Source organism: Rhodnius prolixus, unplaced genomic scaffold, assembly GCF_049639745.1.
Source record: "Rhodnius prolixus isolate KJV_2025 unplaced genomic scaffold, Rpr scaffold_11, whole genome shotgun sequence".
Lineage (NCBI taxonomy): Eukaryota > Metazoa > Arthropoda > Insecta > Hemiptera > Reduviidae > Rhodnius > Rhodnius prolixus.
In genome coordinates, this window is record NW_027411625.1 from 1,411,284 (window position 1) to 1,433,209 (window position 21,926).

The following is a 21,926-nucleotide window of genomic DNA, read 5'->3' on the forward strand; positions in this document are numbered from 1 at the left end:
CGGATCGGCAACTATCCTAAATAGACTATTCCGTGATAGTCTATTGGCAATTGCAATTACTTCTGCTTTTAAATCGGATTATACCACTGATGTTCTATGTTGAAAAACTTGTTTAGCTTGATTGACAGTTGTACAAACGATTTAAAATACTTTAATCCTGTGTGTGAGAGAGAAATTAATCTACCAAACTCGAAGTATACATTGTTCGTACTTGGTATTTCTTTGTTTCCAATGAAATTTTGAAAGAAGTTTCACAAACTTTAAGACTGAAATTTTAAGTGCGCTCGTTTGGTCGTCAACACTAATGTGGTCAGTTTTGTAGCTGACTTTTCTAAGTTTTATTAATCTGTACCATTCCATTTCTTAATCTGTGTAAATTTTTCGGTTCCTTTGTAACTCACGTCTAATTTGGCTTAACAATTACATTCGAAGGAATTTTTTTGAATTTTTGTTGCCTTTTTCCTTTATTTTTCACTGAAATTGTGAAATAATTATACAATAATTATTATTATGCCTCGTTATCAGAAATTTAAATTTTAACAAAACGAACAAATTTGTAAATTTTGATTTGGAAGCCATAATATTTTTGAAATATTTGTATTGTATAAAAGATATATAATTAATACTTAAAATAGTGTATTCTGTGAACGTTTGTGTGATGTGATATTGATGAGAAATTAATAATTTTGGTTTTTTGTATTGTCTCAAAATAACTGTTCAGTTAGATTGATGATTAACAGACTCATTGATGAAGATTTGTAGTGTTATGTCCGAGGGAAGAAACAGCTCTAAGCTAAGTTAGCTGCCCCAAACATACAGCACAAAGTCTAGGTCCAGAAAATTTCCATACCCGGACTAGAACCAACAAACTTAATACAGTCTAAACAGATCGTTACTGAACGCTCTTCTACAGTTATCCTGTTTAATCCCGAACCTCATCTCCTTAAACCCAGCAATCTATTAGATGAATTGATGTTTCTAGTTCTGCCCCACAGAAATACTTAAGAACATTTTCGTCTCTTTTCTTGTTTTCACCCACTATTCTTCGAAACTGTGCGCCATGTTCTAATAGCTGCTAAAAAGTTTCAGGTCCAATGAGTATTTCATTCGGAACCGTCTCGGACCAGGTGACATTATCTTTATTACTTTTCAGGGCCTCATACCCTGATTGCTCAGGCACCCAAAACAAGAAAAGTCATTATTTGGCTACCCAATTCTCTTCAGGATGACCAAGCAGTCCAATAGTCTAGAATGAAAGTTTAACTAATTTACTATAATTTTTCTTTTTTTGGCAGAGCTGAACAATAATTCCACTCTATTTATATTAAATAATATAAAATATTTTTTTGTAAAACGGAATTTTAAAATTTTGAAAACTGTCATAAAATGATTTAATCCAAAATGTTCTTTAATTTTTGGTAAAATTAATTTGCTTCATTAATTTTGGTCTAAATTGTTATTTTGTTTCATTCGTTAATATTAAAAGTGCAATAAATGTGTGTAATGGATGTTTTTATAAGTATTTTATAAGTATTTTGTATATTCAGGTTTATTATTCACTTCTTATAAAAATATTTGAATATTATTTGTTTTTATTTATTTGCCTTGTTCCAGTTAGCTTATTCTTCTTATACCACTGTATCTTATACCAGTGCAAGGTCATTTTTATAGCTGCTTCTCCACTTATCTCGCTCTAAAAAACAGGGGGACGAATTCCTGAAACGTAGTCGATTATAACAAAATTTAAAAAAAACCTTGGTTGTGTTAAGTAATGCATTTATGTCCAGTTTTCGAAATCGGAAGAATGTGAAGTGGTCAAGAGACCGAAAAAAAGGAAAATTAATGGTACTGAATGTGTTGTATCAATAACCAATTCAGAAAAAAATGTTTTTAACTGTGTAGTATCAATAATAATTAGTTTCTTATTCCAAAGATGAAGATGTTTTATTGTGGTCGTCCGGCATAAACTTGTCTCTATGTGGTACCAGTAAATACTAAAGGCAGAAAAAGGGTTAGGAGCCAGTGTGCGCGGGGAAATTTGAGAGAGACTCTATATCACAGGAACCTAAGAAAACTAGCCTAACAGATGAAGGTAGTTGAAATAATCATATCTGCTGCGATTATAAAGGAAGGATCAGAGACTTCAATTTCATCGCTATTAAGTTCTACATGATCAATTCAAGGTTAATGCGGGACTTTTTTACAGCACAGTAAAGTGTGTTACTCTTGCAGCCATCAAAGCGTGGTGCCCAGAAAGTCGTAGCAAGGAATGGTGAACTTAACCAGAAGCAGGCTAAAAAGTTCACGTAGCCACTCGCCAAAATTTTCTTTTTTTATTCTAACAAGTACTCGCCTCAGTCGTATATTAAAATTGGAACGAGACTAATCCGGCAATTCCAACAAGGCCGGCGGTTATTTGGGTGATATTGGCGTTTTTGTGGAGCAATTAAAACTGAGAAAGTGCCTCAGTGCTCATATATAATAATGGATAACCATATAGATTTTGTCAGTAATTAGAAAATGACTATTTATTCCGTGTAGAGGCTGATATGGCTGGAGATTTCGACGAATATGGGTTTCAGCAAAGTAGAGGAGGCCCCGTCCTCCTAATGAAATGTTAATTAATTAATTTTGTTTTTCTTAATTAATATTATGAAGAGGAGAAAGGTTTTCCTGAAATTTTAAGAAAACAAAAGTACATGTTTTATGATTTAAAGGCGGTCTCAAGTCCGATTATCAAATCAAATTTATGTGAAATCTAGACTTGAACAAAAATGAATGAGTCTTACAATTTTGTGAGTGCATAATAGATTTTTTTTTTTCATTTAAACGATTATATACTTGAACTGATTTGGCTCTATCTGTTTTAAATCTAATCAATTAACACTTATTCCTAATCATAGATCCTGAATAAAGAGAAATAATTAATTAATTGCTCTTCAAATATGTAAATAGAATTACTTCTAGGGATTGTAGACAAATATTTGTGTTAATTAGGGTTATTTAGTTAGGATAATATTTTTAAAGAATAGGTGCAATAAGTACTTGATAACTTACTAATTTGTTTAAATTCCATCTGATTATTTTGATGGCCGTGAAGAGGTAGTTTTCTTGTGAAAACCAACCTAGATTCGACAAGCTATCCTATTTTTAAACTAATGTCTTTAATATTTAGATAGTTTATGCTTATATTAATGTTATATTTATAAAAGTTCTATGTTTCCACTTAGGTAGTTGGATGCAAAGTGGTTTGTAACTGTTCGGAAAGATAACTTAAGAATATATACATCAATATTCATATTATGCATTTTATTAGGAGAATTGTGACAGTAGTGACATTTTTTATTACTTTTTTAATAACACATGAATCTAGTGGCCATGAAAGTAAAAATGAAATTACACATAGTTTTCGTGAAATTTCATCAGCTAATTTACAAAAATCCCAATCGAGAAGTTATCCCATACTGGATGGATCAAATCAACAGGCACATTCTAAGCTACAAAGTAAGTAAAATATTTTGAGATATTTATACATATTTCTATAATTTCTAAGATAAGTTATTTGCAGCAATTGCAAGTTTTTTAACTGCCTCGCAGAAACAAACTGGTCTAATTATCAATTGTTTATGTTATAATGTTTTCAATTTATAACCTATACTATTTATTTAAATAAAAAAAATTCAGCTGCTTTTTGAATAACCATAAGAAATTGCATAATGACGGATTATATTTTTATATAAACATTGCTATCTGAATACAAATCGCACCTCCATAGTTTCATTGTTAAGGGTTTTCATTTATAAACTATTTCTTTTTAATAATTCCAAACTAAATTACGTTTACCCTTGAAGTGTATAATTGAGAGAGAAAAACAAGTGTACAGCTTCTCCAAGTAAAACAGGTGTATAGCTTCGGTTTTGTAATTCTTAAATCTGTTTCAAAAGAAAGAGGATGGATACACTAACAATTTATTAGGTTTGAGGACTGAAAAAACAATATAACATTACGAAATTACCAGCTGATAACAGACTAAGATTGACATCTAAATGCAAACATTAACAGTACATTTGATTCGGTCTTGCCTATGCGACTTTTCATCGAGTTTTAAAATTAAGTTTTGTATAGAAATGTTTTTAAAAGAAGGTGATCGCAGTAGTTAAACGAATTGTAGACCCATCTGAATTCATTCAGTCTTCATTTCCTGAAGACTTTGGTATTCCGTAGAATTGGCCCTTGAATTACATATCAATTTGTTGTTAATTTGTGGTTGTACATCGAAGTTTCTGCCTATAAAAAGATTTATTTCATTTATTTTGATTTCTGCAAACTTCGAACTCGGATGCTATGTAAAAAGCTAAGCATTTATGGAATCGTGAGTCTTCATTGAACTAGTTCGTTTCTTATCTCTCAGGGTGATACCATGTATCGAATTGTTAATCTTCGAGAGATTTATGCGCTTTCTTTAATCATCACGTTAAGATTTATTAATTTAGCCATATACTCTAAGCGTATTTTCACTTTCCAAACTGTAGGAGTAATCTCGAAACGAAAAAATCTCTTGGTGTAAGAGAAATAACGACCTTCAAGCAAATCATAGTAAATGCATTTCGTTGATGTAATTCATACATAGTCTGTAACTATTAATTGTTAGATACTATTTTGAATGAACTGAAAGACTCCATTAAAGGCCTTGTACTTTTGAACAGACATCTGTTCTAACATTAAGCCAAATAATCTTTAGGTTTTGTAAAAGAAGTGTACGAGGAAAATCCACAAAAATAGAATTCAGATACAAATCTTTGGTTCGCCCTGTTTTGGGGATTTGGTGTTTTTTTTGGCCTCCTATAGAATACCTGCGTTGAACCTACTGATGCGATTAAAAAAAGATTCCTTGCATTGTTGTATGGTATACATTTGAGGGTTCAATTGTGAACGTTTTAATCAGTCGGTGTAAGTCAAACTCCTATTACTCAGTCTTTATAAGGGCAACAAATTAAACGAATTATATAAAACTAATGTTTTTATTATATGATATTCTTATTCCAATAATTACACAAAAATCTCCGTCATACCAAGCAGCTTCGTGGCAGGTTTAATTCCTTTACTTACAACTTCGATATCTTCAAAACTTGACATTAAACTTCAACATTACCTCTTACATCAATTAATTGTTTTTTATACCCTAACTGTTCCTTAAATCGTAGAATATTATATTGTATAATTTTTTGTTTTTTGTTTCGGTGCATCAACATTTTTCATTATTAGCACTTTTTTTTTTTAGTTGAAGCCCCACATCACAGTCACCTCCATTAAAAAGATAAATAATTAGTCTCTACGATCCTGTAGTCTATAAAGGTAAAGTTAAGAAAAGCAACGAACAAAACTTAATTACAAATAAAAGTAAGGTTACTATTTACTATCATTTAAAATTTTCTAGTATACACTCTACTTACACAATACCATTCGCACAATAAAAGTATTACTTTTCGTACAATAACATTTTACATTTCTCTAATCTCTACAAATTATATATTTTAAAGTTATTAGTTTGATACAGATTTATATTTCTCAGATACTTGAAAATGTTGATTAAGTTCAGCCCCAACCCGTGGATCTATTCGCATATCCTGAGCCAGTCCCATTCTAGCTCGAAACTATCTTAAAATTTGACACGTTTGCAAGATATGTTACGCTGTTAGTGTTTCAATACGCAATGGACGTGCTTACGTAACAATAAAGGTGGGTGTGTCTGACTCGAAGTGGAGTTAATATAATACTTTTCCGTCTTGGAACTAATTTTACCGGGCCTGGTCTAATAAATGTTTTAATCTTTTTCAAGTTTCCCTTCACGCTTATTCCAATCTCTTTTTTTTATTTCTCCAGGAAACTATTTTTAGTTAAGTATTTTACATCATAAGATTTGGCAGCTTCTGGGCTACTTATGACCACCAATGTAGCTAATTTGTTTACTTTTCACCTTTTTACCCTCATCTCTGAAGGATGCGGTCTATTTTAGTATCTTTGAAACTGCTGGGTTAGTAGAAAATGGATTCTTTAGTGCCATCAGAACACTGTTGGAATAGCAAAATATGAGATATTGATTGGATCCTGCCCTCCTACAGAAAGATAACGCCTCAAAAAAAGTATACATTTCCGCAGTACAACTCTCCTATGTGATGGCAATGACCAATGCCACTCCATATCACCTGACAATATGGCATAACTTGCTATACTTTAAATTCAAAGTTAGTAAATGTAAATTTAAGCAGATCTGTATTAAATACAAACAAAATTATATGAAGTTCAGTCTTGAATATTTATTATAGGAGTTTCTTCTTTACTGAACTTCAGTAGCCAAACTAGCTTTAAAGCAGCCATTCTGCAGGGAGATCTTATTTTCTCCCAAATTAAGACATACGAGGGTCGTTTAAAAAGTCCGTGCAAAAATAAAAACTACTCAATTTTTTGGGGTAAACCTTTTTTATTTTTCAACATAGTCTCCTTTTAGGCTTATACACTTCGTCCAACGCTGCTCTAGTTTGTTGATCCCTTCCGAATAATAAGATTTGTCCAAGTCTGAAAAATAGCCATTGTTTCTGCAATCACCTCCTCGTTTGAATAAAATCTTTTTCCTGTCAGCCATTTCTTCATATTGGGGAACAAATAGTAGTCCGAGGGAGCCAAGTCTGGAGAATAGGGGGGATGTGAAACGAGTTGGAACCCTATTTCCATTAATTTTGCGACCACAACTGCTGAGGTGTGAGCTGGTGCGTTGTCGTGATGGAAAAGGACTTTTTTGTGGGCCAATCGTGGGCGTTTTTCTTGCAGCTCGGTTTTCAAACGGTCCAATAACGATGAATAATATGCACCTGTAATAGTTTTACCCTTTTCCAGATAGTAGATGAGGATTATTCCTTGCGAATCCCAAAAGACAGTCGCCATAATCTTTCCGGCCGAAGGAACGGTCTTCGCCTTTTTTTGGCGCAGATTCCCCCTTGGTAACCCATTGTTTAGATTGTTCTTTGGTCTCAGGAGTGTAGTGATGTATCCATGTTTCATCCACAGTGACGAAACGACGCTTAAAGTCCTGCGGATTCTTCTGGAACAGCTGCAAACCGTCCTTGCAACACTTCACATGATTTCGTTTTTGGTCAAGCGTGAGCAATCGCGGCACCCATCTTGCGGATAGCTTTGTCATGTCCAAATGTTGATGCAAAATATTATGTACCCGTTCATTCGAGATGCCCACAGCACTAGCAATCTCACGCACCTTCACTCTTCTGTCATCCATCACCATATCATGGATTTTATCAATGATTTCTGGAGTAGTAACCTCAACAGGGCGTCCAGAACATTCAGCGTCACTTGTGCCCATATGGCCACTCCGAAAATTTTGAAACCACTTATAAACTGTTCTAATCGAAGGTGCAGAGTCACCATAATGTTTATCAAGCTTCTCTTTAGTCTCCTGAGGCGTTTTGCCTTTCATAAAATAGTGTTTAATCAACACACAAAATTCTTTTTCGTCCATTTTTTGAAAATCACTCGACTTCCTCGATTCAAACGAATGCCAAACACAAAGAAATAGACCGATCTGGCTGAAACTTGGTGTGTGTTCTTCCAAGAGATGCTACTAACTAAACATAACCTCGATACGCGCCAGTGGTGCTATCTCTCTGACTTTGCACGGACTTTTCAAACGACCCTCGTAACTAAAAACAATAGTCACTTTTTCAGCGATTCTTCTAAATCTTTGAGTTACAAGACGCGTTTTTGTAGGGCTTTTTCTATTATTATAATTATCGAAGAAAAAGGGTACAGTAAGTGTTAGGGCTGGGTCCGAATTTCAGCAGCATACAATAATGTAAGTAGTTCTCTTCTATGTGCAGACGGAAGAACTCCGGCTTCTACATTCTGACGGAACAGCGAATTTGTTCTAAAGACTCCAGTTACTATTTTGATACCCTAATTATATATATATTCTATCTTTCTTAGCCGTTTTTTCGTGCAGAGCTGCATATCGGTGCAGCATACTTTAACTAAAGGGTAGTTTGGTGAAAACATGTAACATTCTTGCATGTTATAATGAGATATCACCTTGATTATGTCTAGAATTTTCTTACTGATTATTATACTTATAATATTCTCTCTGATTATCGATGGGTGGGTTGTTATCAGTTTTGTTCCATTTCTAAATTCTGAGAAACTACCATTTTCTTTTTGGGATGTAGGATATTCCTTTAAGTATAGGTAGGGTACCCTATGTCAGTTCCGTACCCTTTAGAATAAGAACATATCGTTTTTATTTGAGAGAATTGAAAGCCATTATTTGCCAAACATGCTACATCATCTATTGCTTATTACTACAGCTTTACACCACCTTCTGTGAGATCTCTTCCAAAACAGTAGTTCGCTAAATCGTCAACATAGAGTATCTTTTGAATTGGATCTTCTCAATTTGCAGCGAGATTAAAAAAGGTAAAACTGAAACTTGAGGTATACTGTTTTCCTAAGTTTAAACCCTGATAGAACAGTCCCCTGTCGCCCACAGAATTTTATGCCACACAAAAAACTTTTAATAAAGCTGACAGATTTCCTTTAAGGCAAGGATGAATAGAACAGTTCCCTATCGCCCACAAAATTTTATGTCACACAAAAAACTTTTAACCCTTAACGGTCCAATGCCGCCATATAAGCGGCATAGCACTTTTACTTACTGGGACCAATGCCGCGTATATGGCGGCAAAAATCTCTTTTTTTTTAGCGCATCGACAGCTGTGGTTAGGGGGCATCCATAAATGACGTGGGGGGTAGGGGTAGAAAAATTGTGACACTTTTGTGACAAAAGGGGGTTAGGGGGATAGAATCAGCGTTATGTCACGCTTTTTTAAATCACTTTTTCATTTCCTTTTTTTGAATAGCGCGCGTTTTGTGTACCATATGATTTTCGTTTTCATCGACTGGGTTATCGATATGTCGGTATATACAAGAGCGCTACTCAAAGACTGTTGTTTTGCATTGGTTTTTATGGCTGCCCGTAGTGCATTCGTTGAACTAAAATTATCGCGATTGATTCTACCGTTTGTTGACAATAAGATCGGAAATTTATATTATAAAATGTCAGAAAATCTTTATCAATGTTTTTACAAAGCTGTAAGAGTAGCATATCCTTCAATACAAGGAAAATATCTGCCGAACAAAGTAAACGAAAAATGGAATGAATTAAAAAAGAAGTCAACAAATTCTGTAGATTTGAAAGAAATTACGGAAAAAGAGATTCAAAATTTGTCTGAAATTGCAGCAGGAAGTAAGAAGAAATTAGATTTCTTTTTTTAGGGGGGGGGGGAGGAAAAAATTGTGACTCAGTGTGACAAAGGGGGCAGGGGGTCAAAAAAGGAGATTTCTAGCGTTACGTCATTCATGGACGTCCCCTTATTAGCGCTCGGAGCTTTTTTCAGTGCACTGCCGGCCTCCGGACAGTGTTCTCCCGTTACAGACAACATGTCCATCACCGGACAGTGAGCTGTAAGAAGCTCCTAGGAAGAGAAAATCTAAGGGCCAGCAGCTGGATTCGAACCCGGGACCACATAGCTAATCCCTCCCCTAAAAATCTCTTCATTATTTTTATTTCTGTTATTGTCGTCATATTTACAATTAGCGCACTTCTGTACCCTTCTATGAATTTATGTACTTCCACTTGTTATCTATCTTCTATATTTGATTTAAATATGTTAAGCCCGCAGTTCCTCTTCGTATAGAAAATAGCTTGGACCTGGTGGGAAGTAAACTTGAAATACTTCCGGACCGTTAAGGGTTAATAAAGCTGACAGATTTCCTTTAAGGCAAGGATGATTACAGTTTCTTTCCATCTACCGTGATATTCTATTACAAAGTCGCAGAAAGTAATTCTTTCCAAGTAATGTTAGATTTTTAATCATTCCTCATTGCCAGGTAAAATATCCCTGGTTTTTCCTTCAAGCGTTTTATAGTTCTTCCATCATAAGAGGGGATCTTAATACGCCTCTTTCTCTTTATGTATCAAAATTTAATTCATGTTATCCATCTTCTGCCTTAAATTGGCAAAATGGGGCAAAGAACTAGTTGCTCTTGACACTTCATCAAAATTCTGAGCGAGTTTTTCTGTAAATTCTGTTATTTATACCAGATCTGTTAATTTCTTAATTGTCTAGTTCTTCTAAGCTCTGTATTTCTTTAAACATTATAAAGTTTTCTACCCCAGATTATCTCTTAAACCTATTGAATGCTGTCTTCTTTTGCTTGTTTGCTCCCTTAAATTTATATCTTTAGAAAGGTACCAGGGTCTTTGTTGTACTTCCTTCTATCTTCATAATGTTCTCCATTGCCTCTCGGTCGATGGCCACATCATTGGCTGTATGTATCTAAAGGAGCCACAAAATTTTCAGTATCGTTCAGTCAGTTGGCCATTTTGGTGTTCTACTTTATCCTGTGATGATTAAGTCTGTAATTTTTTTTTTTTTTTTTGGTATTTGGAATATGTTTCATTGTGTTTCATAGGTTTATTCATCAATAAAGAATAAATTGACCTATTCCAAAAATTGTAATAATAATAATAAATTGTCTTTATTTAAAAGAATTTACAATCTCAATTTAATACATAAAACAAGACAATATACTACATGGTCAAATGACCGTCCGAGGGGTTCAAGGGAGCTGCAACTCTATGATGTAGGAAAAAGCGAACGATAAATAAATTGCAAAAAATAAAAATAAAATCAAATAAATAAGAAAATAAACAATCCTCCAAATCACATCAAATTAATATAAATAAATAAACAATCTTCCAAATAACATCAAATTAATATAAACAAATAAACAATCTTCTAAATCACATCAACTTAATATAACTTTTTTTTTTTTATTTTAAACCAAAACCTAACGAAATTAACAGTATACTCAGAAATCAATGTTATGCATGATGAAGACTTTACAATAAACTCTGCCTTAACATCCATGCCTCTTTACAGTAGCCGATAAGCCTACACCAGTCATCTCCGTTAACATAGTTCATAAACTGATACCCTTCTAAATACTGCTGGTTGAACCATTTAGATCTAACACCGGCCAGCTTTGGACAAATTGCTATGAAATGATAGACATCTTCTCTGTCACAAACATAGCAAAGAGGACATGAAGCGTCCAACTGGCCGCTGATTGGTTTAGCATTTACATTTAGACTTTCTCCTCTAATTTTTGCAACCCATATCGCATCACTTAGTGGTAGATCATATATATAACTTTTATTATAATCTAAATCTTTATACAATAAATATCTATTTGTGTTTCTAGCTGCAGTTATATATTCCTTTTGTAGTTGAATTAGAACTTCATCTCTTAATTGTTTGAACTGTTTTTTCAAAGAAATGGTATCACTAAAATCTATTTGAATGTTTATGTTATATTTGACTAATGTATCTTGAATGTCTTTAAACCAATATGTATTACTATCAATAGCTTTTGTGCCAGTAACCGGGGTAATCTCCAAAAAAAAATTGTATATTTATTGTTACTTTTTTCTTTCTCTTTCCTTTCCCTTTAATCTGATTTTATATAATTTTTTCTTTTCCGTGGCGTGTCCTTCTGGTTGCTTGCTTGCGTAGCGTTAAATTTTTAAGCTTATGTTAAGTACGTTTTACTTCTGGTAACACTATGTTGCTTCGGTACCCTGGTATTTTCCATTCTGTAGGCTTGTTATCGATAGAAATATTTTTTTCATGGTTTTTCTTTTTGCAATCACATAAGGAATTGCCCTATAAATTAATAAATCAAAGGGGTTTTGTCGATGCTCTCACCGAAAAGCAAGATGAGGTGTGAAGGGGAGAAGAGTGTTATGGGTGAATGGTGCTGAAGGGAAGGCATTGAATGCTAGTTTCATTGCAGGATCGGCTAGCAACGGGGTTGTTACCACGGTTACTTTTGTCTGGGATGATTCCGTTTTCTTGGAAACACTTGTAGGTTCATCCATTAACTCGGTTGAGAAAGCTATCTCATGATTCTTTTTTGCACTTTTTGCTGCGATTTGGGCAAAAAAAAGTAACAATTTCACTAGCAGTTTACTGTACTTCTGGCCACAAAATATGTCAAATTTCGTCAAGAATTCAAGTTCTGAATCTCTTTTTTTTTGCAATAAATGCACCACTTGCAACAGACCTTAGTTTTTCTTCACAATTGAGACAACAGACCTAGTTTTTCCAAGTTTTTCCAAGGACTTAAAGCGATGCTTTAGTGGTGTAAGAGTCAGGTTTGAATGTAACAGACTCCTTGTCTTGCATGCAGCACCATTTAAATGTCTTTTTTTCCTTGAAGCAGAAATAGTTAAAATATACCTCCTTTGTCGAACATATGTGTGAATGTAAGAGTAATTTTTTAACTGTAGTATGTGTGTGTTTATTTAATAACATTTTGTATACTATTGTATATTCTTTTTACTTAAGTTTCTATTGGGCAGCATCGAAGTTAACTTTTGTGACATGGGATGACAAGATTTGACCTCGAAAGGTAAGATACCCAATATGTATAGATGTCTGACTCTATTCCTTTTTCGTTTTTGGGCTTAGTTGTTCTAAAAAGATATCCTTTATTTTTTTCTCCTCAAACCAGCATTATAGTTCAAGTTCACAGGAATTTTCAAATTTTACAAAGAGAAAATTACTTTTTTTGACGATATTTATGTATTGAAATGTTGATGCTTACTTTGCAACGTTTCCTTGATGGTAATGCACTGTTGCCACTTTTTTTTTTCCATCATAGTTTGGTGTAGCTCAATAAAAATATATATTTTTTTTGCCTACAGGTTCAAGTGATTCTTGCTATGACGAATTATCATGCAGCGTAGTAGCACCGAATGATAAACACGGACTTGAAGCGATAAGACTGTTGCACAGGCAACTGGACGACGATGAAAATGGAGCTGTTGATCCCTATGAGTCTGATGATGTAAGTAAATGAGATTAAATTTAGATACAATATAGAATTTTTATTAAGTTTGGCTCTCTCTGCCAGTATTTTTTCTGCTAGTATCTGCACGAAAACAATTTTTTTCGCTGTTTGCCTATGCACACTACCGGTGTTTGGTCTTAGAAGATGAACATATGGAGTAAAATTTTAATCAATTTTCGTATTTTGCATTAAAGTTTTTTTATTACCTTTTAAATATTTTGCGAATTATTCTTGAGCTACCTTTTTACCGTTTTAAATCATTTTATCTTATCCAATTCCTTTGTAATCAAGGCATTTTCTGTCGTCCCTTCAGCGGGTGGAAAAGGCGATCTTGCCGCACAGTTTGTATTATCCATCGATCAGCGAGAAGTACACATTTGTGTGGTGGTAGATGGATGCACTTGCATAAATCTCGGGAAGAAGATGTAGGGGAGTTTTACCCTTAGTTAAGATCGACAAAATGGAAAAAACATCACGTAGGAAGACAAGTAGGGTGGGTAAATACTCAAAGCTAATATAGGTACCAGTGATCGGCTTTAATTGAATCAAACAAGAAAGAACGAGTCATTATTTAGGGGGCAAAAAAAGCAGCCAGAAGTAATCTAGGCCGAAGATGATGTGATTTCGAAGATGTCATGTGTTTTGATTTGGTAGGTACTCCCTTATAATGAGAGTTGAGGTATAAGGATTGAAGTATTATGGGGCGATATGAAGGTAGCAAAGCTTAATTTAATCATTACACTTTGATCAAGGTAAGACTTAAACTAAATTCTATTATATCTACGAGGTAATCAAGATATATTTTATTGAATTTAAGTACAACGGTTCTCTTATTCCTTGGCATGTTAGAGAAACTAAATTTTTTCTTCCACTCCTTTTCTGTTTAGTCTTATTTTGATAATCTTTACGATTTTCTCAATGTGGTAAGAAAATTCCTTGTCTGTAAACTGTGGATTCTTGCATCTTCGGGCATAAAACTATCTATCCCCAGAAATCTCGTTACACATTTTTCCTGGAAAATTGTTCTAAGATGCTCACCGTAATAAAACGTTATTCATTGTCCCAAAAATGTCATATCAATTTAATGTATAGAAGGTCGCAACCAATATAACATAAAGGGACATTAAATGCATTTATAAAATTTAATGTTTATAAAAAAATCGAATAATAGGTAATGCAACTTGAAGAAGAGGTTTCCCAGCTTTTTTTTTTTTTAATTTTGTGGATTAGAGATAACAGATTTTCACTAAACTTAGAATGTTACTTGCTTATATTATAAACAACTTTTATTTTGAATATTTTCCGGAAAATTGATTGTAGCGGTGTTCGTTCTGGAGGTACTAAATTTAACTTTAAAATTTGGTTTTCTTTGGAAGAAAATTTATTTATTTACTATAATTGTTTCATAAGAAAAAGTCGTGTGAGTGTAGTTGTATAAAAATTTGAACATAAATAATCGTAATTTTTTTTTTTAATTTATTTATTTTTATTTTTTTATTTTACAGTTTCTTCGTGAAGAATTGCAATACGAAAGTGGAGCCGAACGGAGACAAAAGGCATTTCACCGAAATGATGATATGCACATCTCAGTGAAAGAATTATGGGAAGCTTGGGTTCGCTCTGAGGTACGTGGTAATTTAGGCTATTGATGATTGATTTTCGGTGGAAAGGATTCATTTTATTTTATCTATTTATTTTTTTTCAGGTTCACAATTGGACCATCGAACAGACAGTTGAATGGCTCTCTGTTGGAATTGGATTACCCCAATATGCGCAGACATTTATTACGAACAATGTTAATGGCGCGACTCTTCCAAGGTAATTAACATTTAATTAAGTTACATGTTACTTTGCAATCACTGTATTTTTTTTTTTTATTGTACCCGAGCGTTTAGTAGTGAGGACCACAATGCCTAGAGGTTTTACTGGGTTTTATTCCCTTGGAGTTGGCTTAATGTTTTAATATGAGAAATTTATAATAATATATTTAGTTAACCGCTTTGTCCGCGACTTAATTTGTAGTTGGGCGTAAAATCCACCTGAAGTAGGCATTACTTTACTTTCTTTAATTGAGATTTAAAATTAATTTGATTTAGGATTTCCTGTAATTTCATAAACTGATTCACTGAGTTTGTTCGGAAAGTTGACATCTACTTATAATATTCGTGTAGGTAGATTAATTTGTTTACATTTCATTTGGATTTCTGAAGTTCGATTTGTCAATGTCATATGATTACTGAACATCGAGTATTTAACAAGATTTAAGTGAAGTTGTATTGACGCTTATTTTAAATGTCTGGAATATAGTAGAATATAGTGAGAAAACATGTTTTTCTTTACATTTTTGGCCCATACTTTCTTCTCACTTTTGGTGAAGTAACTTTAAAACATAAATATCTAAAGTAAGCGGGAACACTTGGCTGGATAATTCTATATCGCTTCACCTCTTCTACTTTACGAGGCAATGTAGAGATAAAGTTATTCAAAAGTGTCTTACACATTTTGCATTGAACCCTTTTTATGTTAAGCTCACATCAAAAGTTGAATTATGGGGGTTTACTGATACGCGTCAATCTTAACCACAAGCAAAGCATGGTTGCAACGATTACCTCCCCCTCTCATATCCCTTCTGGTAAGATCTCTGAACGAATCATTGAGCGCAGATTTTAAGAGCTGAAAGTAGATGAAGTTATATGAATAATATGTAATCATGAACATGCTCGCTGCAACTTATCATAAGTTTCCTATAATTTGAAGCAAACTTCATTGAAATAAATCAAATTCCGTCAAATCCCGATAATAGTGGAGTTTCCACCAAGGTACAAAGAGGTAACGGAGAAATATTATACGAAAAATGTTTTTATGCGGTAACTGGTTTGAATGAGGCGTCGATGTTTGTTTAACCCTTCAAAGCCGGAGTTTTTTTTTTGGAATTTTTCAAAACTTTTTTATTTTGTCTATCAAATAGGTTGCTAATAATATAGAAAACATAAATTAATTAAGATATTATTCGCCAATCTCTGTTAATGGCCTGTGACCATATGTCACGTCAGGTCAATGGGTACTAGTATACAACGCCATCTTTTTTCAACAAAAATGCCTTATTTACTTGATTATAAATACGGAAAAAACTTTCCTTATTTTAAAAAATCTTTAACATAAAAATTGCACCTAATTGTTTCGAATGGTGTGTTTCAAAACAAGGTATTCACAAGCCTACTTTGTTATTTCTACATTGTGCCCACAGATGAACATCCTTCATTATACATCTCCTTCTTTTATCATTTGGCACCAGAATCACAAAGTGTCCCAGATCATCAGATCATATCTCAGATCTTCATCTAATGTGTATATTGAAGGAAGTCCTGTTTTTTTTGAAGCCGTTTTATAATTTGTTAGGTAACTCAACACAATCGTCCTCGGAATTCTATTGGTACATTACATTACATCGATAATTTGGTACATTACATGAAGTGATTTTTATAAAACACCCAAGCATTGTGAAGCACTGCACCCACTCACCACGTGAATATGGGCCACCACCATTTCTTACCACGTATATTTATTCGGTAAGCCATTATATCTTCATCCATCAGTTCCGCCCATGTTACAGTTACATTCGGGCGAGAAATGCATATATTTTTGTTTCACATGGCAATACGTATTGACTGTTCCAAGTGGAAATATCCTTGCTAAAGTAATTGCGGAATGGTCATTCCGACGTACTACCTCAATTCCGCGTTTCCAATCTAATATGCTTCCCCCCACCCATTTCATCATCACTGTAATTACAGCCGCTTTAGGTGGAACTATAAAAAATTCCGGCTCACCAACAAATTCATCATCGGATTCGTTGTTATTGTAGTAAGTTTAAGGCCTCCTCGAATATCAGCCCATCTTTGACTTTAAAATGTGCATTATTTGAAAAAAAAAAAAATGAAATAGTAGTCCAATGATCTGATGTGACCAAATGGTAACACAGCTTTTGAATGTGATTTTATAAGTATAAATTTAAGTCTTGAACTTTGTTATTGATACATAATTTATAACAACTATTGGTTATTGTGTTTCATATAAAAAACAAAAATTATGACATAGTTAAACTAAAAAATTGCTAACAATAAACTAGGGTCCAAGCTGATTGAAACAGATTTTTTCAAAAAAGCGTAACTAACTGAAAACACTAGTTATTATGATTTTCCGTCCCTTATTACGAATAACATACACTAACGTACACAATAGTAGAGAAAATCTAAATTGATTGTCTAGAATGAACAGAATTCTATTAAATGTGGCAAAATTCAACTGTGACCATATGGTCACTATAGGCTTTGATGGGTTAAATGTTTGTTATTGCTTTAAAGTGATTGATTAAAGTTCTGCAGGGTAGTGTACTCAGGTTAGTTGTAGTCCTATGAACATCTCTCACTATTTGTTTTTGTTGCAGTTTGGACCTTATGTAAAAATCTTATGAAAATTTTAAACTCATAATTTAATAACTCTAGTAAGTGTCTTTTTTCTGTTTGCAGATTGGCTGTCAGCAACATGCAGTATCTCAGCAGTGTGCTTGGAATAAAAGATCCAATCCATAAGCAAAAAATTGCTTTAAAAGCAATGGATGTGGTTCTTTTTGGGCCGCCAAAAGGTTAATTTGATAGTAGTAATATAATGAATAAATTTATTTTGCTAAATATATTTGGTCTATTAAATATCTACATTCTTTTTTCCTTACTGAAAATGACTTAATTAATGATTTCAGAATTAAGCAATCATATAAAGGACGGAATTTTGGTGACTCTACTTTTGGGAGCGATTATAGGCTTTTGGTACGCCTACAAAATGAACAAGAATTCAAGAAGACATCTAAAACGAATGATAAAAGATATGGAAAGTTTGCAAAAGGCTGAATTAGCATTAGAAAATCTTCAAGTATAGTTATAAATGTTTATACCTAAATGTTTATTTCAAATTTGCAAATTTCTTATTGTGATTTTTTTAAATTCAATTTTAGAAAGAATTAGAAAGAGCCCGTCAAGAACAGGAATGTGCTACAACTCAGAAAGCTGATTTGGAACGAAAACTGTTGGAACAGTGTGGAGATGGAACTGAATTAAGAACATCATATTCTGACCTAGAAGTGTCTCAGCTGAAGGCAGAAATTGAAGTAAGTGTTTTTTTTTATTTAGGGCGCGTCAACATCTGAGGCTATTGGCGCTCACAGCTTTTTTCAATGCATTGCCGGCCTCGGGACAGTATTCTCTTATTACAGACACGCTGTTCATCACCCGACAGTGAGCTGGAGAAAGAGAAAATCTAAGGGCCAGCAGCTGGATTCGAACCCGAGACCTTCGCGTGGGAATCCAATACCCCAACAGCATAACTAATTCCTTCCATTATTAGTGGATTATTTCTACTTTCTTATCCAACTTAAACTAAAACGAAAAAGATCATTAGTAGAAGATTAGTGCTTCCTGTGTGCTAGATTATTTCAGGACCATTATGAGAGGTGAATACATAAGAATTTGGTGTCTTCAGTGCAACCTGAACTTCTGAGAAAATACAAACCCCAGTTAAAATGAGCCGTAGTGGCTGCTAAGAAGAAAAAATCACTCTATCCCATATAACTATCGCTGTATTCTACATAATAAGTTTTTGTGCTATTGATTGCCATCGCAAATTGCACTTCTACAACATGGCATTTCGTGATGAATAGTACGATCCATCTAGATTAGCAGCCCTAAAGGCCTACGCCACCGCGACCCTGAGGATCTATTATGTCTTCCACCATTCTAGAGCTCGCCCTCCAGACCCGTCGACTCATAATTTGGAGAGCGGCTCCTGAGTAAAGCTCTCAGACCTTGGTTTTTCCTTCCCGAGGAGTAACATCTTTAGCCAAACAAGCCCCTCGCACTGACACAAGACGTGCAGTGCGTTTTTTCCTCCTCCCCTGACAGAACCTGCAAAGGCTATCATCTGCCAAGCCCATGTAATGCATGCGTTTTCTGAGCCTGCAGTGGTCAGCTAATAGACCTAAAATTATCCTGATAACCTCACGGCCTTGACGAATTAAAACTGCAGTCAGCCTCGGCGAATAGCCCATAATGAACTTCTTCGCCTGTCTCTCCCCAGTGGTGGCCAACCACGACTCTTGAGACCAGTAGGTCTCACCCATACACCCATAATTAGATGACCGCACCCTTAAGGCACTTTGAGACCCCAAAATAGGGCTCCGAGCCAAAAGATCTGCCGCTTCGTTTCCCTTATTACCTGAATGACCGGGCACCCACTCAAGAAAAACCTTGTTTTGGTCAATAATTTCTGTCATGGCACCCAGACAGTCCCATACCAGCCTTGAGTTTACCTGGTAAGGAGTCATTCTAGAGTTCATGGAGCATCCTGGATGTCCTAGAAGGTTACGATCCTAAGATTAGCTATTCTTCGTCTGACAATCTCGGCAGCACAAAACTTATTTGTAGCTAGCTCAGCCTGAAAGACTAGCTAGTTTTCCTAGGCTAACCGAAAAGCTACCGCTACTTCCGCTCCCACACTCTCCTCTGTCTTGGAGCTATCCGTGTAACACATTAAGTCCCCCACAACTAGGGTTCCTTGCCTCCAAGCCTCCCTGTCCCAAATACGGACTTTAAAAGGCTTGAAGAAGCCATATTTGGGAGTCATAACATCCGTAGACAGATCTAGTATAGGGTCTCGCTCCAGCTCCTTATATAGCCCCTGATATAAGGGGCTATATATATGGAGGCTCCTCCATGCCTAATGCTTATAGGAACTTGTTTCTCCATAAGCCTAGTGACAATGGCTCCAGCAACGCCTTGAATGTATATGTGCAATAGAGGCAAATTTAACAAAACCTCCAAGGCCGCAGTAGGGGTGGTTTCATAGCACCCGTTGCACTCAGACAGGCCTGCCTTTGAATGCCGCAAGTGCCCGTACTTCATCACCTGCAAGGTTTTCGCCCACCAAGCCACTGATCCGTGTTGTTTAGATCCAGAGCGTCCTCTTAGGGCTCAATCCCCAACTTTTCCCGCATAGCCTTTTACAGTACCCAAGGGTAACTTTAGACTTGTGGGAAATTATATTTAGATGGGAATTCCATATAAGCCTTTGGTCGAAAGTAACTCCCAGATACTTGGCCTCCACAGATAAGGGAATGCCAACTCCCCCAGAATTGGTCGTCCCAATCCACGCAGATCCCATTTCCTTGTGAAGGTGACCACCGTGGTTTTATGTGGATTGATGGAGAGACCCCCCTCCTTACACCATCTATCCACAATAATAAGAGCCCTCTGAGTACGCTCCGAAACCTTATTAGCAAATCTTCCCTTGACAACCACTGCCAGGTCAATAGCCTAATGCTAAGCTGTAGAAACTCTTCGCCGTCAGTTTAACTAAGAGGCCGTCGACCAGGATCGTCCACAAACGCGGAGATCACACACCTTTCTGCGGGGAACCCTTAAACACCCAGACCACCACACTGAGCAGTTGTTTAATGTGGCCGTTACCATTCGACCTAGTAAATTAGACTTGATCCACTGACAAATTGTTGGCGCTAGGCCTCTCTCCTTGATAGGACATCAATCAAAGACATAGTCGTGACATTATTAAAGGCCCCTTCTATATCCAAAAAGGCGGCCATTGCAAATTTTTTGTCCTCTAGGGACTTTTGAAGAAGCCTATTAAGATAATCTAATGCAAGATCGACCGACTTGCCTGCCTGATACAATCCACCTAATTTGATGATTATTTATTTGTGAATTTAATTAGCTGTAATGACTGATAATATGAATGCAGAAGCTTGGTTTCCTTCAATTCTATATTAGTTTGCTTAACTTTTAGTTGTTGCGCAGTGAATTGCAAAGAGCAGAAGGTGAACTAGAAGACAGGTGTTGGTCGCCTCCTGTAGGACTTCAGCAGTGGCTTCAACTCACTCACGAAATTGAAAATAAGGCCTATATTAAAAAAAAATTGTCCGCTGAAAAGCAGCTTCAGTCAGCACGTGAAGCGGTTTGTATTACCATTAAGCTTTTACATTAATAACAGTCATTTTTGCAAGTTAAAAAATATACGAAATTTTTAGGGCTGATAATTCTAGATAGCAATAATGATGAAGAATATCTTTGCACGTCCACCTTTATTGATTTAATGTTAAATTTAAAACCTAATGTTTTGTTGTTAAAATCAGCTGACATAGCTATACAATTACAATATGGATTGAGGACATAATTTCTTTGTTTTGTAGAAATAATTTATTTTAAATAGTATGAATATGGTGTGAACAAACACACTTTCCCACATTAGAATTTATGCATTTGTTGGTACATCTTCTTCAAACGATTTCATTGAAATTAGATTTTTTAGAAATAAGTAAATTAGGATGGGACTATATCCATGACTTCTTTCATTGGTACTAAAGAATAAGAAATAAGAAGTAGTCAGCAGTCAGTACAGCCTCCAAAGGAACAAGAATCAATAAAAGCGGTAGCATCGATTCACTAATATATAATACGCTCTTAAAATTGCTTTTCCTGACAAAATGTTTCAAATAAAAGAGAAAGGCAATTGATGGGTAAATAGGGGTAAGTCGCACTTACCGATTTTTCTCAAATCTGCTGTCCCAGCATTACTTTGTTTTTGATGTTACACGATCAAAGGTTTTTCATTTGCTAAGCAATGAGAAATTAAGACGGTCACCAATCCATTCTTTGTATTCAGAATTACAGATCCCTCAGATCTAATACATCTCAGATGCTACCGTGTTCTTGATTGCTTTATAATTCATATATATAATATATTAATAGAAATAATAATTCACTGTTGTCCTGTGAATTATGCCTGAACATACTCTCCTTTCTATAGGCTATCCGTCAACACTGCAAATCACTACTCTCCTCTGGCTGTATAATTACGACTGACTCTATTCTCACAATCCCATA

General features: G+C 34.9%; 1 protein-coding gene and 1 long non-coding RNA gene across 3 annotated transcripts in view; both read left to right on the plus strand.

The window, feature by feature from the left end:
- The first annotated feature begins 3,151 nt into the window (after positions 1 to 3,151).
- Positions 3,152 to 21,926, plus strand: part of Stim (stromal interaction molecule) — a 37,549-nt gene continuing 18,774 nt past the window's right edge. For both annotated transcript variants that reach the window (XM_074138072.1, XM_074138073.1), the window contains exons 1-8: positions 3,152 to 3,504; positions 12,833 to 12,975; positions 14,484 to 14,603; positions 14,684 to 14,796; positions 17,508 to 17,623; positions 17,738 to 17,907; positions 17,990 to 18,142; positions 20,830 to 20,997. In XM_074138072.1, coding sequence (XP_073994173.1) covers positions 3,303 to 3,504; positions 12,833 to 12,975; positions 14,484 to 14,603; positions 14,684 to 14,796; positions 17,508 to 17,623; positions 17,738 to 17,907; positions 17,990 to 18,142; positions 20,830 to 20,997 — 1,185 coding nt within the window. In that variant the 5' untranslated portion in view covers positions 3,152 to 3,302. The remainder of the gene's footprint in view (positions 3,505 to 12,832; positions 12,976 to 14,483; positions 14,604 to 14,683; positions 14,797 to 17,507; positions 17,624 to 17,737; positions 17,908 to 17,989; positions 18,143 to 20,829; positions 20,998 to 21,926) is intronic.
- Positions 12,255 to 12,754, plus strand: LOC141459244 (uncharacterized). The gene is made up of 3 exons (XR_012461428.1): positions 12,255 to 12,391; positions 12,474 to 12,537; positions 12,640 to 12,754. It is a non-coding gene; the product is annotated as an uncharacterized lncRNA (long non-coding RNA).